Genomic DNA, 25,454 nt, shown 5'->3' with positions numbered 1-25,454 from the left:
ATCGAGATTATTCACAAGATCGGTGTGAATAATGAATTGTGCCCTATGGTTAAGAAAAAGGTTCTAAAAAGGGTGCTAATTGGCTTTTGTGTGTACACGGACAAAACCTGTAAATTATTGAAGTTGACCTGTTTAAAGGTAAACATGAGAGAGTATAGGTGCAGCACGGGAGAAGTCTTGAGGATTGTGTAATAGGTAGTAAAAATCATGATGAACATATAAAGATTTTTTTAAAAGCAGATATTCTCACCTCGAACTTGACCTTCTTTGTCTTAACTAAATTTTCCGAGAACTTTTTGAAGCATTTGATATTAATTTAGAGTGATGTTCTTTTTCAACCTTAACATTAGGATAATAAAATCTCAAAGGCGTTTTGCTTTTGATAAAGTGATAACATTGGCAATTGAACTTTTTTGTAATTTTACATTTTTTTTTTTTTTTTTTTTTATATTGTTGGCTATTAACGATTAAAAGATGTATTGTGTTAAAGGGGTATTCCCATATCCCAATATGTAGTAGGTGTAATAATAATAATATTAGCAAATATCTCTAACTAGATGGTGGCCCGATTCTAACGCATCGGGTATTCTAGAATATGTATGTATGTCACGCTATGAGTGGGGTTAAATTCCGCGCCAATATCGCTGATTGGTCGCGCCCTACTGGCCGATCAGCGAAGAGTGGTTCAAATCTGGCACCAATTCACGGCCAGACTGCGCCTGTCGCTGATTGGTTGCGGCCAGCCGGGCACGACCAATGACCGAAGCGGTGTTTAAATACCACGCCAATATCGCTGATTGGTCGCTGCCGGCCGTGAGCTACCAATCACTGAAGTGGTGTTTAAATCCCGCGCCAATATCGCTGATTGGTTGCGGCCGGCCGGGCGTGACCAATCAGCGAAGCGTGGTTTAAATCCCGCGTCAATTCACAGCTGGACTTCGTCTGTCTCTGATTGGTCGCAGGATATCGGGGGTTCGAGGTGCTGGATGTTGGGGGTTCGGGGTGCAGGCTATAGTACAGCCACGTAGTATATAGCACAGCCACGTAGTATGTAGTATATGGCACAACCACGTAGTATATGGCACAGCCACGTAGCATATGGCACAGCCACGTGGTATATAGCAGCCACGTAGTATATAGCGCAGCTACGTAGTATATAGCGCAGCCACGTAGTAGCGCAGCCACGTAGTATATAGCACAGCCACGTAGTATATAGCAACCACGTAATATGTAGCAGCCACATAGTATATAGCACAGCCACGTAGTATATAGCACAGCCCACATAGTATATAGCACAGCCCACGTTGTATATAGCACAGCCCACGCAGTATATAGCACAGCCCACGCAGTATAACTGGGGGGGGAGTATGGAGGGGGGCACTAACTGCAGAGGAGTAGGGAGCGGCCATTTCGCGGCTGGACTGTGACCCGATTCTAACACATCGGGTATTCTAGAGTATGTATGTTGTTATTATTATTATTATTATTTATTATTATAGCGCCATTTATTCCATGGCGCTTTACATGTGAGGAGGGGTATACATAATAAAAACAAGTACAGTAATCTTGAACAATACAAGTCACGACTGGTACAGGAGGAGAGAGGACCCTGCCCGCGAGGGCTCACAATCTACAAGGGATGGGTGAGAATACAGTAGGTGAGGATAGAGCTGGTCATGCAGCGGTTTGGTTTGTATGTAGTTGTATGTATGTAGTTTATTTATGAAGTTTTCAGAATAATGCAATTTATACACAGGATTCGGCCGGCCAGGTGCGACTAATTAGCGAAGCGTGGTTCAAATTCAGTGTAGCCAGGGCTGGCTCCAGGTTTTTGAGGGCCCCGGGTGAAAGTAATGTAGCACAATTCTTCTGATTCTCTGTGTCTCTTACCCCGTGTGCAGGGCATTGCAGTAGCTTAGGTATCCATGGTTACTCATATAAGGCTACTACAATGCCCTGCACACGGGGTAAGCGACATAGTGAATAAGAACAACTATGCATTTCTGATTGGAGGTATTTTTAATATTACTGTTATTACACCCACTGCATATTGGGATAGGATCTTGTAGATAGGAATACCCTCTTAAAGATTCTCCAGGGTGGATTCTCGCTGAGCTGGACGTGTAACCCATTTTTGCTGTACACATGGGTAGGACCTGTTTTGCAATGGTGTTTCTTTTAGTCATGCTTTCGGTCTCTGCTCCCTGAGGTTTTCTTCCTGAAAAGTAAACACAGAGACTCTTGAAACCATGAGTCAAACAGGGGAGACAGGGTCACTTCCTGCTTACTTCTTCTGACCTTGAGTGACTGTCACTTATCTTTCCAGGCCTGAGGCACCAAAACAAGAATCTACTAAAAAACATAAACATGATGGCATCTTTTTTTCTTTTCTTTCTCTCCTTCAGAAAATAAAAAGATGGGTCAAAGTCTTTTTAGGAACCGACCCCTTATTTTGTGCAATATTGTGTGTGTATCTCCTCGGCATCACTGAAACCTGGCTGACTCCTTCTAACACAGCCTCTCCACCTGCACTTTCTTTTGATGAATCCACCTTTGTCACACACCCCTCCCCAGCAGCAAGCATGGTGTAGGAGTTGGTTTTCTTCTGTCAGATAAATGCTCCTTCACCCAATTCCACTGTCACCTTCCTGTTACTCTCCATTTTTTTGAAGTGCACTCTGTGCACATCTACTCCCCCTCCAACCTCCAACTGGTTGTCATTTACCACCCCCCACGGCCAGCCACAACCTTTTTGACCACTTCATCACTTCATGGGTGACTTCAACATCCCCATTGACACTTCCCAGTCAGCTCCAAGTTTATATCTCTCACTTCCTCTTTGCTCAATGGTATTTTACAGCCACTCACAAATATGGCCAAACACTGGATCTCATCTTCACCCACCTTTTATCTAACCACTCCAACTCGCCTCTCCCTATATGTGACCACAACCTACTCACATCCTCTTCCTTTTCCTCTCCAGGTGCACAATCCCCACTCCACAAACTTGCACACCCACACAGAAATCTCAAACACCCTTATTTACACTCACTTTCTGAATCCATTCTCCCTCTTGCAGACATAAGTTCCTTATACAATGCAGATGTTGCTTCCTCTTTATATAACACCTCATCAGCTGCAGCTCTCGAATCGGTCACCCCCTCACAACAAAGCTCTAACAATCAACAGGCAACCCTGGCACACCAACCTGACTAGAGAAATGAGGCATGCTTCCAGATTTGCTGAATGGAGATGGAAAAGATCCCACTCCAACAAGCACCGCATCACATTCAAACAGTCCCTCATTACTTTCAAGTCCACACTTACTGCAGCTAAACAAACCTACTTCTCATCTCTGATATCCTCCATGTCTCACAACAGTGAACAGCTATTCTCTAGAAGAACATGGAAAAAATAACATGGACAAAACAGAATTGGTCATCTTTCCCCATGTCACTCAACCCCCACCCCAATAGACCTATCCATCAAAGTCAATGGATGCTCACTCTCCCCAGTCCCTCAAGTTCACTGCCTCGAGTAATCCTTGAATCTGATCTCTCCTCCAAACCACACATCCAAGCCCTTTCCACTTCCTGCCGACTACAACTCAAAAATATTTCCATATGCAAAAACACTAGTGCATGCCCTCATCATCTCCCGCCTTGACTACTGCAACCTCCTGCTCTGTGGCCTCCCTCCTAATGCTCTCGCACTCCTCCAATTTATCCTAAACTCTGTTGCCCGACTAATCCACTTGTCCCCCACCATTCTCTGGCTTCTCCTCTCTGTCAATCCCTGCACTGGCTCACATTGCCCAGAGACTCCAGTTAAAAACCCTAACCATGTCATACAAAGCATTCCACAACCGGTCTCCTTTATACATTTGTGATCTAGTTTCCTGGTACTTACCTGCACGCCACCTCCGATCCTCACAAAAGCGCCTTCTCTAGTCCACGCTTATCTCCTCTCCTCTATATTTTCACTTGCATCCCCCCTACTCTGAAACTGTGTACCCTAACATATCAGACTCTCACCTACCGTGGAAATCTTCAAAAGGAATCTGAAGACCTACCTCTTCCGACAAGCCTACAACCTGCAGTAACCCTTGTACCACCAAACCGCTGCACGACCAGCTCTACCCTAACCTATTGTATCCTCACCCATTCCTTGTAGACTGTGAGCCATCTGACAGGGTCCTCTTTTCTTCCTGGTTTCATCCCTGGCTCTTCTTTCGATTAGCCTGCCTGATGCCACATCAGATGTGTATCACTGCCCAACGATGACGTTGTGCCAGGACGGCTAATCAAAAGAAGAGCCATGGATGCCGTCAGGTAAAAAGTTGCTCCTGGCCAGCCACCAGAGACTGTTGACATGGTCCGTGAATCAGATTGTGCACATCGATAATAATAATAAATTGTTTTCTCACCAAACTGTAACCAATTCTATATAATTTAATACCTGATTTCGGCTATATGTAGGAAATGGCTATCCACTGGCAAAAATTGAAAAAAAACAACAATCCCTCTTGATGAATTTCCGCAACTTTTGGAGGACCACACTTTTCACTATTGCCCTCTTGGTGTGCCTTTATAAACATTTTTCTCATATTTTATTGCTAGGGGTTTGACCTCCAGGACCCCCACCAATCCTGAGAATATGGTGCCCATTTAATCACTTTATAGCAAATGGACATCCACCGCTGCAGATACCGTCTCTCCCATTGAATAGACGGCATTAATGTACAATGCAAACCCCAAAGTGACATAGTTTAGCGTAACCCCAGAAACTTTTCGGATGCACGGCATTGCTGTCACTCGTCTACTCAGTTGCTCAGCTCCTGAATTAACAACATGGGTGAAAGAAAAGACGATAAATTCTTGTGCTTGGGACTGTCTCCGGGGACCGTGCTGTGTGTCAGGCTATTTTTGCAGCTATGAATGAACTGTTATCATAGGAACTTTGAGCTGCAGTTTCTTTATCAGGCGGCCTCACAAAGCAATTGTCCTATCTATTTTGGCTTGTGACCAGAAATAGACACTGTTCAACTGACTCGTCACTTAACATTCATATTTGGGACCCCGTCTGGGGGTGTGAGGCAGCTTTTTATTTCCAATAGTTTACATGTATATAATCACTCTGATAACATAAGTCGCCCTTGTTAACTCCCACAACGGACCTTACGTGTTTTAATTTTTTAAGGGAATTCACTCTAAAAAGTTTTCATACAGTTGCCTTTGATATTGGGGTATGTGCATGAATGTTTTTCAAAATCCATTCCCTTCTGGGTTTAATATCAACCGTGATGGCCCCCTAGTTCCCTGTAAATTAGCAAAATGGTCCTAAATATTTAGATTTTGTGTAGAACTGTAATGTATAGCCTACATAAAGAGGACCTGTGACTTGCCAGTAATATGAAACTATTTTATCTGGTGTAAATGCCTCTATTCTCCTGAATTTGGCAGAGTTGTTTTTTTTTTTACTGCTTGCTGGTAGATTGTTGGGGGAGATGTGTTTCACTACGCCTAATGGCGTCAGTGATATAAAACCCATAGTTTTTCATTCCGCTCCCCAGGTGTTGTGAGAGTTGAGCCAATTTGCATGCATAATGCGCTGGCTTTTATGTGGACATCCGTAAAGTAGGTGGGAGGATGCCCACCTTATCTCCACCTGCAGAGCCAGCACTGCTGTGTGTTGACAGGACCTGTGGTGTCAGTCGTGATTAGTCACATCGGGGGAGGAGTCGCTTGGATTGGGGCTTAAGTAGCTGGGCTCCAAAGGCAGTAGGTGTCTCAGTGTCTGGAGAGGAAGCACTCAAGGAAAGTGTTTGTGCAGGTTGATCCCCGCTAGGAGAAGGACTGTGTTTTGTTTTGCTGCTTTGCCCAGAGGGCTGTGTTTTTTTCCCCAACTTGCTTTAATAAACGAAGCACATTCTTAAAGAGAGTGTGCAGTACCTCTGTGTCCAACCTAGTGATCTGCTGTGTGTGTGTGTATATATCTAATATATAAAGCTGAATGTGTGTGTGTATGTACAGTCATGGCCAAAAGTATTCACACCCCTGCAATTCTGTCAGATAATTCTCAGTTTCTTCCTGAAAATTATTGCAAACACAAATTCTTTGGTATTATTATCTTCATTTAATTTGTCTTAAATGAAAAAACACAAAAAGAATTGTCATAAAGCCAAATTGGATATAATTCCACACCAAACATAAAAAAGAGGGTGGACAAAAGTATTGGCACTGTTCGAAAAATCATGGAATGCTTCTCTAATTTGTGTAATTAACAGCACCTGTAACTTACCTGTGGCACCTAACAGGTGTTGGCAATAACTAAATCACACTTGCAGCCAGTTGACATGGATTAAAGTTGACTCGACCTCTGTCCTCTGTCCTTGTGTGTACCACATTGAGCATGGAGAAAAGAAAGAAGACCAAAGAACTGTCTGAGGACTTAAGAAACCAAATTGTGAGGAAGCATGAGCAATCTCAAGGCTACAAGTCCATCTCCAAAGACCTGAATGTTCCTGTGTCTACCGTGCGCAGTGTCATCAAGAAGTTTAAAGCCCATGGCACTGTGGCTAACCTCCCTAGATGTGGACGGAAATGAAAAATTGAAAAAATTGACAAGAGATTTCAACGCAAGATTGTGCGGATGTTGTATAAAGAACCTCTACTAACATCCAAACAAGTTTAAGCTGCCCTGCAGTCCGAGGGTACAACAGTGTCAACCCGTACTATCCGTCGGCGTCTGAATGAAAAGGGACTGTATGGTAGGAGACCCAGGAAGACCCCACTTCTTACGCCGAGACATAAAAAAGCCTAAAATGTTTTGGAAGAATGTTCTCTGGTCAGATGAGACAAAAGTAGAGCTTTTTGGGCAAAGGCATCAACCTTGAGTTTACAGGAGAAAAAAAGAGGCATTCAAAGAAAAGAACACGGTCCCTACAGTCAAACATGGCGGAGGTTCCCTGATGTTTGGGGGTTGCTTTGCTGCCTCTGGCACTGGACTGCTTGACCGTGTGCATGGCATTATGAAGTCTGAAGACTACCAACAAATTTTGCAGCATAATGTAGGGCCCAGTGTGAGAAAGTTGTTTCTCCCTCAGAGGTCATGGGTCTTCCAGCAGGACAATGACCCAAAACACACTTCAAAAAGCACTAGAAAATGGTTTGAGAGAAAGCACTGGAGACTTCTAAGGTGGCCAGCAATGAGTCCAGACCTGAATCCCATAGAACACCTGTGGAGAGATCTAAAAATGGCAGTTTGGAGAAGGCACCCTTCAAATATCAGGGACCTGGAGCAGTTTGCCAAAGAAGAATGGTCTAAAATTCCAGCAGAGCATTGTAAGAAACTCATTGATGGTTACCGGAAGCGGTTGGTCGCAGTTATTTTGGCTAAAGGTTGTGCAACCAAGTATGAGGCTGAGGGTGCCAATACTTTTGTCTGGCCCATTTTTGGAGTTTTGTGTGAAATGATCAATGTTTTGCTTTTTCGCTTCATTCTCTTTTGTGTTTTTTCATTTAAGACAAATTACATGAAGATAATAATACCAAAGAATTTGTGTTTGCAATCATTTTCAGGAAGAAACTGAGCATTATCTGACAGAATTGCAGGGGTGTCAATACTTTTGGCCATGACTGTATGTATGTATATGTGTGTATGTCCGGGATTGGTATCTGCACAGTCGCAGCTACAGCCACAAAATTTTGCACAGTCACACTTCTGGACCCCGAGAGCGTCATAGGCTATGTTGTGAGGCGAAATTTTAACCCCGTGCGTTCCAATTCACCAAACAATTTTGCCCCTATCTACATAATGGGGGAAAAAGTGAAAGGAAAAGTGTTGGAGGCAAATTGACAGCTGCCAGATGTGAACAAGGGGGACTTAAAGAATGAGAGCGATGGCACCAAAGAGTATATACTGTACATGCTACACTAACCTGTCACATGCAACTCGACACACAAAAAGTTGCTACACAAAACTCATCTCACAAAAGTCGCTACATGTATGTCTCCATACGCAACTGAACACACACAACTTGACACATGAAACTCACCCTAAAACACGCACAAGTCTGGTATTATCCTTCAAAAATCAAAATCTGATTAATAAGCAGACAAACTACAAGAGCAACAACTGTACCATATAGGAAATACGGCAGCTGTCAGTCACATGACCTGTCTATTATGTATATGTGTGAGCTAATATATACTGCCAGGGGGGAGGGCTTCCTGTTGGCTCGGGATTGATCAGGCTGCCAATAGCAACCAATCGCAGCTCAGCTTTTATTTTCTACAGTTAATTAATCTGAGCTCTGACTGGTTAATGTAGGCAACAAAGGACATTCCCAGTATAACCAAGCTTGTGTGAGGTAATAGCATGTCAGTTAGGGTGTGTTGGTGGAAAGGCTGATGTCAGTCACATTACCTCTGTGAGAGGATATAGAAACTGCCAGTTAGACTATTTTTACCACAATAATGCCTCATAAGAAAAGGAATTCCATGGCACGAATGTCAGCTGATGCGTAAAGAAAAGCTGCATTACGGGCCAATGAAAAATGTGAAGACCGAGAAACAAGGCTGACACACATGAGAACATCAGCTGCTTCCTCAAGAGCCAATGAACTTAGTTTTTAAGCCTTTTGATAATTACATTTCTATCTACCGTATATACTCGAGTATAAGCCGACCCGAGTATAAGCCGACCCCCCTAATTTTGCCACAAAAAACTGGGAAAACTTATTGAGTCGAGTATAAGCCTAGGGTGGGAAATGCAGGAGCTACCGGTAAATGTCAAAAATAAAAATAGATACCAATAAAAGTAAAATTAATTGAGACATCAGTAGGTTAAGTGTTTTTAAATATCCATATTGAATCAGGAGCCCCATATAATGCTCCATACAGTTCATGATGGCCCCATAAGATGCTCCATACAAAATACGCCCCATATAATGCTCCATACAGTTCATGATGGGCCCCATAAAATGCTCCATATTAAAATATACCACATATAATGCTGCTCAAAGGTTAATAATGGCCCCATAAGATGCTCCATAGAAACATTTGCCCCATACAATGCTGCATAAAGGTTGATGGCCCCATAAGATGCTCCACACATTATGGCCCCATGAGAAGCTCCACACATTAGGGGCCCCATGAGATGCTCAACACATTATGGCCCAATACGATGCTCCACATATTATGGCCCCATGAGATGCTCCACACATTATGGCCCCATGAGATGCTCAATACATTGTGGCCCCATAAGATGCTCCATACATTATGGCCCCATGAGATGCTCCATACATTATGGCCCCATGAGATGCTCCATACATTAGGGGCCCCATGAGATGCTCCACACATTATGGCCCCATACGATGCTCCACACATTAGGGGCCTCATGAGATGCTCCACACATTATGGCCCCATGAGATGCTCCACACATTGTGACCCTATAAGATGCTCCACACATTTGCCCCTTTTGCTGTTGCTGCGATTAAAATAAAAAAAAATTACATACTCACCTATCTTCGCTCAGGCCCCCGACACTTGCGATAGTCACCTTCCTCGTTCCATCGCTGCGCGCTGCTCTGTCTTCCATCCTCCGCACTGACTGTTCAGGCAGAGGGCGGCACGCACACTAATCGCGTCATCGCGCCCTCTGACCTGAACAGTCACAGCCAGAGGATGGAAGACAGCGGCGCGCAGCGGTGGAACGAGGAAGGTGACTATCGTGCAATGCTCACCTCCCCTGATATACTCACCTGCTCCCGGTGCGGTCCCTGGCAGCGCCTCATTGTCAGATGGTCTCCGGGAGCCGGCAGCTTCTTTCTGTGTTCAGCGGTCACGTACCGCTCATTACAGTAATGAATATGCGTGCATATTCATTACTGTAATGAGCGGTACCACGTGACATGCAGGGACCGTGCCAGGAGCTGGTGAGTATGTGACAGCCGCCGTTCCCCCTGACCCGCCGACACTGACTCGAGTATAAGCCGAGAGGGTCACTTTCAGCCCAAAAAAGTGGGATGAAAATCTCGGCTTATACTCAAGTATATACGGTATTTGTCTTGTGGTTTTTGTGTTCAGAATAAATCACCATTTTTGATTTGTCTTGGTATTGCAGTACATCAGTTCTTTTAACCTTGGTCGGTATTCCCCTGCGCCACCTCTATAGCAGTACATCAGTTCTTTTAACCTTGGTCGGTATTCCCCTGCGCCACCTCTATAGAGTTCAACTTTGTCCTTCTTATACGCTGGAGCCCAAAATTGTGCATGTCATTCTAAGTGTGGCCGCACTTGTACAGAAGCAAAACTATGTTTTTCCGTGAGCATCTATGCATCCCATAATTTTGTTTGCCTTGGCAGAAGCTGCCTGGCACTAGTCACTAATGTTGAGTTTTCTGTCCACCTATGACCTTAAGTCTTTGTGTTGTGTTGGTAGAAATAAATAATCTTCTGTGGCAGTAATCAGAGAGATTTATTGGCAGTAGAACAAACAGTAGCCGTGCTGTAACGTGAAATATGTATGTACTGACAGCAGTGTTACGGCCTATCAAGTCCTAGAAGAATTGACCAACATAACCTATGAATAGTCTCCCCCATTGTGTGCGTTGGTCACATATTTTATAGCTAGAGTCATTTTTCCACCCTTGGTAATTGGACTTCAAGTTGCGAGAGGAGTGAAACTTAGTGGAGGGGAACTACATGATGCCCAAACGGAATTTATATTTTTAGCTTAAAAAAAAAAGTATAATTTGTTTTTCAAGGCGCTGAAAATGGTGTTACTAAATTCCAGGCCCAAGTAAAGCAAAATATTTCTCAAGTTCAGTGACTTTCAAAAACACACTTGGAGCTCGCAAGGCTGTAAAGTAAATGGTTGGAGAAGTCAAGGCCTGTTCATTGTCCGTTACTCTTATTTTTTTCTCTTTCTTCAAATAGTATCCCTAGAACAAACATTCTTGGAAGATCACGTTGCCTTCATTTTTTATGAGCTTAATAAGGGAACTGTCAGTCAGGCCTAGCGTAAATATATGGCCCTTTCCAACAGTTTAATTTATGAAAGCGCTTTTCATGCTTTTACTCGTTATTTTCATGTGGATTTACAAGGCCCGAGGTTTTCCCCAAGTTATGGTGTAGTTAGTTAATCGGAATTGATTGGCTTTTTGCTCATTTACACAGTCACCCTTTTTTTTTTTTTGCTTCAACAACCTTTATAAAATCAAACTAATTACGCAACTAGTCTTGATTAAAATTAGCCTTGTTTTCTTTGTGTGCAGCTACTGTGCAGACTTAAACCTTTCCATGGATTCGGTCTACAAAAATAAAATCCTGCCGACCCATAAGGCGCATTAAGACAAGCCCATCTTGGAGAACTAACGAGTGACGATTGATTATAAACTCCTAGATTGTCACTCGTTTGCTTCCCAGTGTACACAGACCAATGAGTACTTATGGGAACAGAACGATTGCTAATACGATCGTTCTGTCCCCATTCAGCATTGTGTTATCGGCAGAACATTCCTACAGCATTGTGTTGTCAGCTACACCTGAAAATCATCTCTAGAATTCAACGTTTTCTTAACTTTGACTGCAAATACTCAATTTCCTCTTCAGTCCATTCTGAATGCAGCCGCCAGGATTATATTCCTGTCCAGCTGCTACACTTATGCCTCCACCTTGTCCCAGTCATTGCACTGGTTGCCCATCCACTATAGAATACAATATAATTTTTTTTACTGTCGCTCACAAAGTGCTACACGGTTCTGAACCACTATACATCTCCCTCATCCTTGCCTACCACCCTTCCCGTGCCCTCCGTTCTGCTAATTACATAAGACTAATCTATAATCTGAACTTCCTATTTTTATCTCAAAGACTTCTCTCGTGCTGCAACAATTCTTTGAAATGCACTACCCAGGACAATTCCATAAATTTCGAATACCCACATTTTAAGTCCCCTAAAAACACATTTCTTTAAACTGGCCTATCGCTTCATCTCACTTACATAACTATTCCAGTTTTGCCCTTACAACATTTTGCTTTAAATCTGGTCCCTCGTAGCATCGGTTTACACCCTCCATGCACTTAATAGCCCACATACTGGCTGGTGACTGGTTCATGCAGCGTTATTTGAAGGTTCTATTTATTATTATTCCTGAATAGGTTTAGTGAAGCGGATGTGTATCAGATAGATGGGATCTCAGAGGTCAGACCTGCGCTAATCATAGAGTAACCATAGACCTCTTTAATTAATTAATTTCTATTTTGAACCATAACTACTTTGCTTTATTGGGGTCTTTACTTAGCGGATGACTTATGGAAGATAAGCTGAACAAAACCTATTTTTTATTTTTTCTGCTGGTAGTTTATTTTTGCATTTCTTTTAATAGTTGGTAAAAAATATGTTTTGTATCAAGGGGCTTATCTTTGCACATTTCGCTGCCCTTCCATTGCACCCTGGGTGGAAGAGATTTACGATATTGACATAGTTTAAGACAAATCATAAGATGGACATATGGGGATGTGGATGAGGATATTCACATGTTTACTTCTGTCATAATTTTGGAGCAGCTGGATGATTCGTGCACAATTGTGCGCCGTCCGGTGGATGACTTTTATAGGTCTGTGACATGCATTCACAGTATAGCGTCATGCACTGACTATGGGATGTGATAGGATGCGATGCTGATATTTCATAGAGCTGAATCCCGGTGTATTATGCCTCTGCACCTCTTGTCTTTGTTCTCCTGCATATCTCGCACATACATTAAAGCGCCACTCCAGTTGATGTCTATAAAGATGAGTTCTCGCCTGTACTGCCTGATTATGGACCCATCATGCTCCTGTTCTATTTTTTCAGGATAGGACAGGTGCGTGTATACTGGCAAGTACCATATGTGAAGAAAAAGATGTCATTGGGGCTCCTTACTTCCCAATGTGGAAATAAACAGCAGCAGAGAGACCCTTTAATCTGGGCTGAGTCTCTAATTAAAAAAAAAAAAAAGTTAAATGAAAAAAAAATATTCTGGGTAGTCCATGAAAAAATATGCTGTTGAACCATGCATGCAAAATCTCTTAAATATCTAGCCATTTAGGATCAAAACTTTGGTCATTAAAAGGTTACGGGGTTGCCTGCTTTTTTTAAAACCTATTTTTATATTTTTTTTTATTGGAAAACTGAGCTAAGGGGTAAATTCTGACCCCCAGCTGAAATTTTAAAAAATTAAATAAAATTAATGTTATGTGCCCCTTCTGGGGCAGCTATGGACTGGTATTTTTAGGCTGGGAAGGACCCAATATTCAGGGATCTTCCCAGCTGTCTGCTTTACCTTTGCTGGATACAAAAAATGGGGGGACCCCTTGTAATTTTTTTCATTAATTTATTTGTTAGGTTAAATCTAAAGGTGCACAATAAGCTCCACATGCAAGGCACTAATAAGTCGTGAGGTTATGAAATGATATATCTGCCAGATTATCTATCTATCTATCTATCTATCTATTTATGATCTATCTATCTATCTATCTATCTATCTATTTATGATCTATTATCTATCTATCATCTATCTATTATCTATCTATCATCTATCTATCTATCTATCATCTATCTATTATCTATCTATTATCTATCTATCTATCATCTATCTATTATCTATCTATCATCTATCTATGATCTATCTATTATCTATCATCTATCTATTATCTATCTATTATCTATCTATCTTTCTATCTATCCATATCTATCTATATCTATTAATAAAAAATTAAAAAAAATAAAAGCAGCACACGGTTTAGAGAAAAATTAGACAAGATGGTTTAATAGCCTGTTAGGGCTCAACCCACCCATCTTGTCCTGTATTGTGCAGACAGTGAATAGGTGCCGTGTAATTCTTTATTTCTCCTCTGGTAGTGCTGTAGGGAAATTGAACACTTGCTACAAGTTTTATCCACTGATCGCTGAGGATTTTAATAAAACGACACCTTGTAATCTTCTAGAGGTCACAACTGTTGCACTATGTATAATACCTTTATATAAGTAGTTGTAGAAGGATCTGTTGTATGACTTAAGGCCATACTGTGCGATAGTATCCCGCCCGAGCAGACAATGATGTTCAGCGTTTTGGCCTCTAGAACGGCCGGTGACGTCATAATCTTCTATTCAATCAAAATGATAAGATTTTCTATATAAAATTATTTCTCTAGGGATTGAGTGAAGCGACATTATCTTCTTATTAAACTGCTTTACACACAAGATTTCTGGAGAGCAGTCCTATAATCTGCCGACCAAAGAGCTGTGGCTTATAAAACGCGGAGTACGTGCCAATGTTTGCGTCTGAGAGTTATCATCTTCTTTTTCTTCCTGTGTGAGTCACTTAGATTTTTATCTTTTCGTGAGCTCTTTTGTAGTCCTTGCTGTAAGTTAATCATTCCATGTGATCTGCATTCACGCTTTTCTGATACTGAGGATAAGGATTCATTTTTTACATCTCGATGAGTGTTTTCCTTAATTTTGCTGTTTTGCGGGGGTAATCTGGGGTCAGACCACATGGCACTGTGCCACACCCTGATGTTATGCAGAACTCTCCAAGTGCACGTTGGTTTTGTTGTTAAGTTCATATGTGAGTCACGTCAAGTTTACATGTTCCTCTAGGAGTTTACTTACAATTAGAAAAGACCATATAATCGTGATTTCAACAGACCTTTCTCATTAAGTTCTGGTCTCATATTTTGGTAAATTGGTCTTCAGGCTAATTGACAAGAACTTCTTCCCAACATATCCGTTCATCTGTGTTTTCAATAAGGGATGCATCTTCCAGATTATGGCGCCAGTCATCTACCAGGGAAGCAAAACTACTAGACATTTACATTGGAGAGTTCATCACTATTTTCTTCTGTCATTGAATCACACGAAGTTGAAACCCATAGAGGGCCTGTTACGAGCCAGTGGTGGCATCCATAAGATGTTGAATGACAGATTCGGCACAGTATGGACATAGCTGAGATCTAAGATCCTTGTTTTCTCTGTTGGGGAGATCTGAATAGGACGATAGCACATGGATAGGGCATAACCTTAAGGAACAAAGAAGGTGAAGGTATCTCTCACCTGTAGAAGTTGTCTAACGACACAACACCTGTAGAAGCCTGATGCACCATGGCTGGAGGAGAGTATTGTCCAGATAGCAGTTTTAACAAAGCAGAGATAATCATGATGTGCGGGCTGTGCTCACGAAAAGGATGAGATCCGGAGAGTATAAGTAGAGTCTCTTATTTAGGCTTCTTTGACATTTCCGTCGGCAGTGTGCCGTCCTAATGCGTCGGGAAGACGTGCCGATGGATGTTGATAAAATAGTGATACAACGGAGGGAACGCATCCAGTGTTATGACGGATGCGTCGGCTGTGCTTTTCTGGTGTAGATATGGAATTTGGTATTCCGGGGAGAGAGAGAGAGAATATTCCTGTGTGTGATGGTCAGCGACGGATCCTGCGTCCATAGACCCGTCGCTGACCGATTTTCCGACGTGCAGAAATAACGTTCCTCTGAACGTTTTCTCCACGACGGACCGCTATTTTCCGACGGATCCAGTGCACGACTTATGAAACGGATGGCAATCCGTCGCTAATACAAGTCTATGGGAAAATGCAGGATCCTGCATTTTCAAAAATCGGCGGATTTCGTCATGAGACAAAAGACGGAAGTGTGAAAGAGGCCTTACACACACGCGTTTTGGCGTCGGCCCGGCACTTTTTTTTACTTTGATAATGGCGCCAAAACACGTTGGTGTGAATAAAAACCTGACTTATACTCTTCGGATCTCCTCTTTTCTGAGAGTGCAGCCCCCACATCCTGATTATCATTGCTTTGTTTTCCCTGTTGACAGATGTTGAGATACTTGCCTCCATACAACTTGGGTTGTCAGTGGACAATTATCTGAGATATTTAGTGGGTATAAAGGGGTTTTTCCTACTAATGAAAATGGATGGTTAAAAATAATAAAATAAATAACCTTCCCATTCTCCCACAAGTCTCGTTCCTGTCCTTGCTTGGTTCCCACTGGTCTGTGTTTCTCGTTGGTCGAAAATGCTGTTGCAGCCAATCAGGGAGTGAAGTGGCTCACTTCTTGATGTTTTTTTTGGGGGGGGGCTGAGTCAATGAAATCACAGTCCATGAGGGACGGACAGGGTGTGGAATGGGACCGTGCGGAATCTCACCCTTTTTACATTTATGTTCAAACAAAGTTTTTAGACATTGAGTTTTTTGTGCGATTCTTGATGTGTATTTTCATGTTTTTTTCAGGCATAAACTCCTCATTAATTGACCTAAAAATCAGCATTTGAACTTTAGGCATGTTTTTACCTTTGGAATCATTAGAAAGCATAATAAATCAGTTCTTGAAGGTCCGAAGTCCACATAAAAACTGTGCGAATATGTGATATTTATAAAATGTGTGTGTTTTTATATATGCAGTTGATTATGATGATGTCTGTAAAGCGCTGTGGAATTGATGGCGCTATATGTGAGTAAAATCAATAAATAAATACAGCTCTTTTATAGGGTATCCATATAGTGTCTCTGCCATAGGCATGAGCCCCTACGGCCCAATTCACATTAGGCAGAAATCAGCTGTACCGGCTTATAACAGCGACGTTTCCCGGCGGTGTAATGTGCACGGTGGCCCTCGGAATCCTCCCTGACAGATGATGTCAGGAAAAAGAAGGATTCTTCCTGTTAAACTTGCTAATTATGCAAATTGTCTCTTCGGAGAGGAAGAGGGCTAGAACTCTAGTGCCGCCTATTGGAAGGTAGCAATCCTACAAGTCAATGTTGACCCTTTAACGAGCCTTGTCACATGACTTAGGATAATAGCCAAACCAGAATCTCAATTTGCAGACACTGTGTTTCGGGGTACTGCCCCTCGTCAGTGCAAAGCGGAGATCTGGTTTGGCTGTGTGAGAGGCGTCAGACCGTTATCTTCAATGGCAGATCTTTTTATTCTGCAGGGAGAAAAGCATTTGCTCATGCAGGGAGTCAGGAGAAATAACCATCCACTGCCATTTTCCCAATGCTTTGTGAGGGTCTAGAAGAGAGAGCCGCCCTCCGACATCTATCTAGTATGTATGGGGGCCCTTAAAATAGGAGCAGTAATGCAATGAAGATATTTATGACCACTCTTTTTTGTCTAAACTAGGATAGAGTAGTGGAACAGTTGCCGTTTGCCTTCTCTCCAGTATGTACAGTGCTCAATATAAAAGAGTACACTTCGACAGATTTGTCAGAAAACCCTTAATTTCTTTTCAGAATCAACACTTACACTTCAAAATACTCCCACAAATGTGGGCCATTGATTGCAAGCAAGATTTGTTATTTTGCACACCCAAAGAAAGTAATTTTCCTAAAAAAAAAATTAATTGAAGACTATGTTGCAAATATGAGTACACCCAAATGAAAGTCTTAGGAGCAAAGCTAAAGTTTAGACTACGTTATCTGTTCAACAAGAAGTCAACCACATGTGAGTCTACTTATTCATTGAACAGGTGTCCAGCAGACATTTGACTATATAAAAGGGCGTTAGTTAACAAAAGAAAACCACTTCACATTTCATGCTGTCAGCAATGGCACCACATGGAAGAGAAATGTCACAAGACCAGAGAAACAAAATAATTTTACTTAAGAAAGGTGAAGGCTACAAGAAGATCAGCAAAACTTTACTCATCTGTCAGAATCTCACAAGAACGTCAAGGCTGACCATAGAGGTTAAAGGGAATCTGTCACCTAATTTTGAGCGTATAAACTGCGGCCATCACCATCAGGGGCTTATCTGCAGCATTCTATAATGGAATGGAAATTATTATTATTCTAAGGTCTAATGAACAGTCCCATTCAATAAAAGTCAGCTGACTGCGTAATCAAATCACATTGTCCTGTAGGGGATAATGTCCCCCTAAAAAAAAAGAATCACACCTTTAGGATTATAATCACTGCCTCCAGAAAGTGAAATTTAATCCAATTTGCTAATTAGGATTCTGGGTGTACCCATGGTGTGACCAAGGGGATCTATACATAGGTATGACCAATGGCTTTGTATATCTCTGCCACGGTAATTGACAGCGCTGGCTTTCCTATATCAAGCATTGTCTGCAGAGAAATCTCAGGCAAACCTGTGCTGTCAATCACCAGTGTGGGAGGCAGGACGTGTAAAGCCGGTGCGCCGAGCTTCTTGGCCACACCAAGGGTGCACCGAGCATCGTAATTAGGAAATTTGATTAAACTTTAGTTTCTGCAGAAAGAAAGCAGCGATTAGAAAACTAAACGTGCAATCTTTAGAAGGGCTGTATACCCTGCTTAGTTTATGCTTCCAGTTTGGACTGATGGCCGCACTTTAAAGGTTAGCAGACATTGGGTTTTGAGCCTCGCACCCCTGAGAACTCTTACATCACTTTAGTTCCATGCAGAACCTGGGATCGTCTTTAGTCGGTTTACTTCTTCCTTTAACCACCTGTCCACAGGAGTGACACGCTTAAAGCCATGTCTTAGAAAGAGCTATTTTGCATTACTGCCCCCGTAACCATTGACACCAACTTTTTTTTTGTCTTTTATTCCTCAAAGTAAAGTCTCGAGTACGGAAGTGGTCGATCCTCAAAACTGTAACTAAAAAAAAGAAATGATGCGTCTGCAGAAGTGTCCCTAAATTATAGTAAATTGCTTCTGCATAAAATACATGTATTATTCGCCGCTCGCATGGGATCGTCTTGGGAAAAACGACCTTTTCACACTATCATTAAAATATCATGTACAGAGTGGAATTTACGATGATTGCAGGGACCGTTTTCCACTGGATGCTCCCATATCGAGGATGAATGCTCCTCATAGAAGTGTCCAACATGCGTCCAATCTAAAGAGGATGAACCGGGACCGCTGCTGCTGACAAGTTGTTTTTTTGCATACACTGCACTGTTTGGTCAGTCACCGCACTCACACACTGGTGGTTAAAGCTAAGCCGAATAATCTGTGTGCATGAATGGGGCGGCCGTGTTACCATCTGAAAACTTTATATAGTAATATTAACTCTTAAAAGTGTTTTAACCCCAAAGTCCTAAAGGGGGATGACTGGTATAGAAAATGCCATTTCATATGCCCATGTTATAAAATTCTAATTTACCTGCCCCCCTATCCCCTTATTTAAGACCCTCATCTATTAACTGGGCAGAAATCACAACAAAAATCAAAAGTACTGCCCAGTCTAGCCGCAGAAAGGTACAGAGCAGGAGTTTGACATAGTTTTGTAAGAAAAGATTCAGTATAACTTTAAATTATTCTAGGCTTACGAGCCTGGTGGGCGGTTTTAATTGGTTATAGAACCACCCACTGGACTCCTAACTACAGAATAAGTAATGCTTAGTAGTGACAAGTTGCTCTGAATGTTTTCCCACATTATATATTGATTTGTTCAGGTGATCCTCCTCTATTACAAAATGCCCAACAGATTGTATGTTTTCTGTTAAAGGGGTTTTCCAGTTTTAAGTCATTCTATTTGCTGAATTGTGAGATTGTGGAATATGCACACTGTCGTGATTTCGCCGTGCAAGTTGGTAAAGTATTTTTAATAGAATAAAATTGAGAGAAGCCTCATGAGAATAGTCAGTACGTGACTGCAAGTCTGTAAATTGCACAGAGAATATAAAGGAATCGTGACAGTGTGCGTATTGCACGCTGCCAATGTTCAGCAGTCTACAAACACATAGTGACTGCAGACTTTTCATCTCAGACCGGAAAAAAATTTCAAGATATTTTTCAAGATGATCTCTTGCTCTTATGATTCTGCCATGTTTTTCCTTGACAGCAGCCTGGTACTTTAATTATGCAATGTGTAATGCTCGATTGTCCTTTAGAGGTGCTGTAGGTTGAGTCGTCGTAGTCAGGTTCCCCCTAGAGATTGATAGGATGATTCAGCAATGTGACAACCCATAATCAGATTACCCTTTTAAAGTAGAACTATCACACCCATGAATAGCATTCAAAAGCTGACTTTTGAAATCTAAATGAATCTGCAGGTGGAAGCAGCAAACGGAGCTTTAATCAGTCAGATTCATTGTAGCAGAAAACGTGACATGAATGAGGCCGAGATTATTAATCCGCAGCCAGATTACAATAGTTTCCTCATTTACTTTATTACTCTTGACATCTATACTAACATTTCTTTCTCGTGTTGTTTCTCCGCAGGATGACCGGAAGAGAATTCTTCTCTAGGTTCCCCACTCTTTATCCTTTTCTCCTGGAACAACTGGAAGTTGTTGCCAACACAGTTGACAGGTATTCCAGATATTATCAAAAGACCGAGACAGAATAGATCTGAGAATGACAAGCACACGATTTAGGGTCTCCTGTCGTTTTGCATGACCGAATTTCCAACAACTTGACAAAAATAAAACCTGAGAAATCCAACAAAGCAGGCCAACTATAAGTCAGGTCTGGTCATGAAAAGTTGTCGACAGTCAACAGAAAATGTTCTTTTTTTTACATTTTTGATAATTTTTGTTTGAAAAGCTTAAAGGGGTTGTCCACTACTTGGACAACCCTTTCTGAATTCCTACGTCACGCGCCAATAAAATACTTATACTTGCCTCTTGTGCTGGCGCAGTTCTAGCAGTGTCGGCACTGGCTCTCCCGGGGCTCTCGTGACATAATCTCATGCGATTCCACGGCCAGTCAGTCTCCTCTCCTACGGACGTAATTCACATCCGCAGGGGGTGAGAGAACATCAGCTGCTCCCACTTCCTCCGTATTTCTTGATTTGTTCGAAGGTGGGGAGATTGAAACCAGCGCTGATAAATAGCTGAAAATATGTCACGCAATCCCGGGGATAGTCAATGCAAGCATCGCTGGATTGGTGCCAGCATTAGAAGGGGGAAACAAAGGGAATAACAATGGATTTGTCCTAGTAGTAGACCACCTATTTAAAATTTTGGACAAACAATACTTGTTAAACAGGTCACTTCATAATAAGCAGGTCAGTGAGTCTTCCTCCAGCGATTAGCGGTGATCTCTGGTGAAACCCAGCAGTAAGTGTCTTGTTTCCCTGCAGCGCCACCACAGGGCAAATGAAGCATCGCATGACGTCACATAGTGCATTCCAATCAGTGGGTTGTATTTGTAGTGGGTCATAAGACAGGTTGTTCAGAGCCATGGTTGCTCTTTGTAATCTTCAAATGAATCTATTATCAGAAAATAACCAATGTTTAAAACGGGTTTTAATGTTTTAATGTATTTTTTTTAACAATGTCATTATTCTTCATATCACAATCTTTATTAAAAAAAAATTGTAATCTTCCCATTTTTACACTGACCAATAGGGCTTTTTTAAACCCATACATCCTTTCTTTTCAGGAACAGTTTACAGCAGAGGTGTCAAACTGCATTCCTCGAGGGCTGCCAACAGGTCATGTTTTCAGGATTTCCTTAGCATTCCACAAGGTGCTGGAATCATTCTGTGCAGGTGATTAAATTATCACCTGTGCAATACAAGGAAATCCTGAAAACATGACCTGTTGGCGGCCCTCGAGGAATACAGTTTCACACCTCTGGTTTACAGGTTTTTTTCTTATCAGCAAAGGCAGGATTACAATAACAGGTAACATCTCTATACACAGCTGATAACCCAGGATCCACTAACACAATAGGCGATGTCACATCTGACCCCGCGCCCTCTCCCTTTACAATGACTTAGGCACACAGTCATTAGATGCTTCAATATAAAAGACAGTCGAGATCCAACTATTGTGGTCAATGTGCATGTGTTGTTTCCTGAAACAAAAGGAAGTTAGAGTCTAAAAGAGCCCCAGCAGCCAGTTTGAAAATTGCTGCAAGGTTTCTATCTTTTATTTTTTCTGAAATACGGATTGTGAAATGAAAAATATAACCCAAAAACAAAACATTGTCAAAAATATAAACAAAAAATACAAAAATCAAAGTTAAACAATAGGTGATTTCTTGATAATAGCTTCCCTTTAGGGTATGTGCACGCATTGCAAATTTGGCCCTGCGGATCCAAAGCAGTTTTCCATGCGGTGTACAGTACCATGTTAACCTATGGAAAACCAAATCCGCTGTGCACATGCTGCAGAAAGTTTCATGCTGAAACGCAGCAGATTATTTTCTGTAGCATGTCAATTCTTTGTGCGGAATCTGCAGCGTTTTACACCTGTTCCATTATAGGACTCTGCAGGTGTAAAAACGCAGGCGAAATCCGCACAAAATCTGCAGAAAATCCGCATGGAATCTGCAGGTAAAATGCAGGTCATTTTACCTGCGGATTATGCAGACTCCGCACGGAAAAATCCGCAATGGAATCCGCAGCGTGTGCACATACCCTTATTCTCTCTGCTAGGGAAATGAGATTCTTAAATATTGGTCCCTTTTCTAGTAATTCAGAGTTTCCTAAAAGGGTGTGTAACACCCCAGGTTCCTGGTTGATACAGTGGCAGTGCTTTCCTTATGGGGAGAGTGATGTCATGCTTGGAAGCGAAGAAGGATCCCTTTAACAGATAATCAGCACATACAACACCGTTCTGACTCCAGGCCAGAAGGGTGAGCTCTACACCCGACTTCAGGGGAGCTGCTCTCTGGTCGGGAGGAGGAGTCAGTTGCTAGGCAGTAGGGGAGAGTCAGTCAGTTGGTGAGATGAGATCGAGGAGTGAGGAAGGAAAGTTGGAGCCATGCAGACGAGTGATTCTGCAGCTCCTGTGAAGGAAAAAGAGAGCAGAGCAACTTGTAAAGAGACTGGAAGGAGCAAAGGCGAAGTGAAAGAGCTGGAGAGAGAAGCTGTTAGTGAGCTTCCTCCATGCTGAGTGCGGATACCGGTAGCCAGAAGACCGAGGTTGTGGGGGTAACCTCCACCGTGACACATCCCTTTAAGTACCGGTACCGAGTACCCCACGGCACTGGCGGACGTTCCAGGTGTGTGGAAATTTGTTTTCTAAACTGGCTACTCTCCCACCTATTCCCCCACCATCACACAATTCATGTAGATGCAATCTTGGAATTGCACCCCTGGTAGGCAGTCACTTCCTTTACTCCCCAACTGATAGGTGCAGGCAGGAAGATGGTGTATTTGTAATCTTTAGAATTAAAACGCAGGAGAATTTGAAATAAGAGCTTTTTTTATCGGAAAGACAGAGCTCGGGCCATATTAAGAAATTAGTTAGCACAATACGGCTGGAAGCATTTAGATTTCTCAAGGTACGTGACGGGCATTACTGCTTTTTTGACAACTGCCATTAGATTAAAATGGCAGTCAGTTCTTCATATTTACTGTATTATATAATTATATTCATCCATTCATGCACTGGTTGACATAGATAGACAAAGGCCCGTGTGCAAGAACAGTATATGAGCCCTTTGCAGTCCAATAGCTCATCATAATGAACAATCCCACCTGCTTTGTGCCCCTTGTACCAATGATATGTCCGCAGCCCATGCTTGGACTGGCCCACAGGAGAACAGGAAAATCCTCCGGTGGGCCACCATCCTCTTATATAAGCATTACGTGGCACTATATACAGACAAATGTGGCATCTTATTCATTTACCAATCTACCCAGTTCATGTCACACTTGCATGTAGCTGAAAAATAGGCCCTGAAGTTGGTTTCTGGTGGGCCCTTGGCCCCTGAGTCCGCCCTGTATACATAGTTCTAGAGAGAGTACAGCAAGTGTGCCAAAAGGATTTTTACAGGGGCATGAGAAGTTTCGAGTGCAGTAAGACGTACGAGCGGGAAATGCTGTTTCTCAGCCCATTGCCCTGTATTTTTGCACCTGTGGTTAGCATGTTTTTGGTCCGGCGGCCACTAAAGTAGTAAACCCTTGTTATAAAAACTACAGTCGTCCACAGGAATTTTTCTGTGTTTCGGTGGTTGAGGGGGTGGCACAGTAAGGAGTTTTATAAGCTTGGTGCCTCCCTCCAGGAATGTTATTCAGTTGTATTTACAGAAATGTGCTGCACCACATGTCAAGATGAAGGGAAAAAAAAGGAGATTTATTAAAGGTGAATCCATTCTACATATTCCTAGAGTACAGTATGTTCATGCCGGATCCTATTATTGCATGCATGTAGATTTCCTCTCCTGGGACAGGTGGACTATGCTCAATGAAGAACCAGCCGGCTACTTGCACCACAAAGACATGGTGCATACAGTGCAGTGAGAGATACCGGAGTGATGGGCGTGAGAAGAGTTGTGACTTCTATCACCTTTCTACTGTGCACAAAGTGTATTTAGGCTTTATATGGTTTTGGTAAACCTCAAGTTTAAGACACAAATTAGGTTGTCATGGGAGAAAACTGGAAAAAACACATAAAAAGCTCACTTGGGTTAAGAGTCGGAGGCTAAAATCCAGGGCTCAACAAATGATGGTCTATCTGTAGGGTAGATCGATCATCAATATGGCATTAGTGGGAGTCCGAAACCCGGCACCCCCACCAATCGGCTATTGTCTACTCTGGCAATGGTTAGACATAAGCATTTTTTTGAGGCAGAACACAACCGCACAACATTGCCTAGAGGCCTTTGTCAAGTACTGCAGTTTTTCTTTTATTCACATTTCAGCTGATCGGTGGGGGGGACCGGGTGTCCGGACTCCACTGATTTCATATTGATGACCTATTGTCATGGATTTACCTCTACAGAGAGGAGCCGGAAGAGTACAGAGTCTGATTTCTCCTACTCCTGCACTGACTAGAAGCACTTCACCTTCATATTAAACTGTGCAGGTTTCTTTTAGCAGTGCATTGGTTAATCTGCACAGTTGAGAACTCCTGGAAGCGTTAAGGCACTCAGCTGTTCACTGTTAGCCACTCCCATGTCCTATATAATTTGGGTCCTGGCTAGCACTCATTGTCAGAAATAGCTTATGCTGCATGGCTCGAGGTTGTTGGATGTGGGTTGTAATTTGAGAAGTCTTTTCGTGGATTTATCTATGACTGTTTCTAGGTTTTGGGCTAATTCCGCTTCTTCTCCTACAATGGTTTTACCCTATCTTCCACTCCCCAGTGTATACCCCTGTTGTTTGTGTTTGTATATTTGTATGTTTGGTATTTTTCATTACCCCTGTTCGAATTACCTGTTAGTCTGATTGGTGTATTACGGTACACTGCTACTCCCCTCTTCCCTGAGTGTGGGAAGGGTACAGACTGAGAGCGGATTCAGGAGCTAAGGCAAGGAACGTGGCCCCGGTGTCTTCACCATTAGCAGTAATCCGTGGAACAGAGCGAGCTAGGGCACGCCTAGTATTAGGGACAAGGAAGGAACCCCTGGTCCCGGGCCCCCCGACAAGTCGTGACACCTATGTTAAGAATAGTTAATTAATTTTTAAGTCCCAAACAACTCATGTTAAGGAAATACTGCATACTGTTTTATGATTAAGGGGGTTACCCACACTTTGAAAAAAAAAAAAAAAAAAAAGCTA

The 25,454-nt window shown here is 42.3% G+C and overlaps 1 protein-coding gene across 4 annotated transcripts in view; it reads left to right on the top strand.

Moving 5' to 3' along the window:
• Nucleotides 1-25,454, top strand: part of THADA (THADA armadillo repeat containing) — a 629,866-nt gene that overhangs the window by 261,600 nt on the left and 342,812 nt on the right. For all 4 annotated transcript variants that reach the window (XM_077282381.1, XM_077282382.1, XM_077282380.1 and 1 more), the window contains exon 27: nt 20,219-20,308. In XM_077282381.1, the coding sequence (XP_077138496.1) occupies nt 20,219-20,308 (90 nt within the window). The remainder of the gene's footprint in view (nt 1-20,218; nt 20,309-25,454) is intronic.

The sequence above is a fragment of the Ranitomeya variabilis genome, chromosome 2 (assembly GCF_051348905.1).
Source record: "Ranitomeya variabilis isolate aRanVar5 chromosome 2, aRanVar5.hap1, whole genome shotgun sequence".
In the NCBI taxonomy this organism is placed as follows: Eukaryota; Metazoa; Chordata; class Amphibia; order Anura; family Dendrobatidae; genus Ranitomeya; species Ranitomeya variabilis.
Note: the sequence above shows the minus strand (reverse complement) of the source record. Positions and strands in the feature narration are given on the sequence as shown.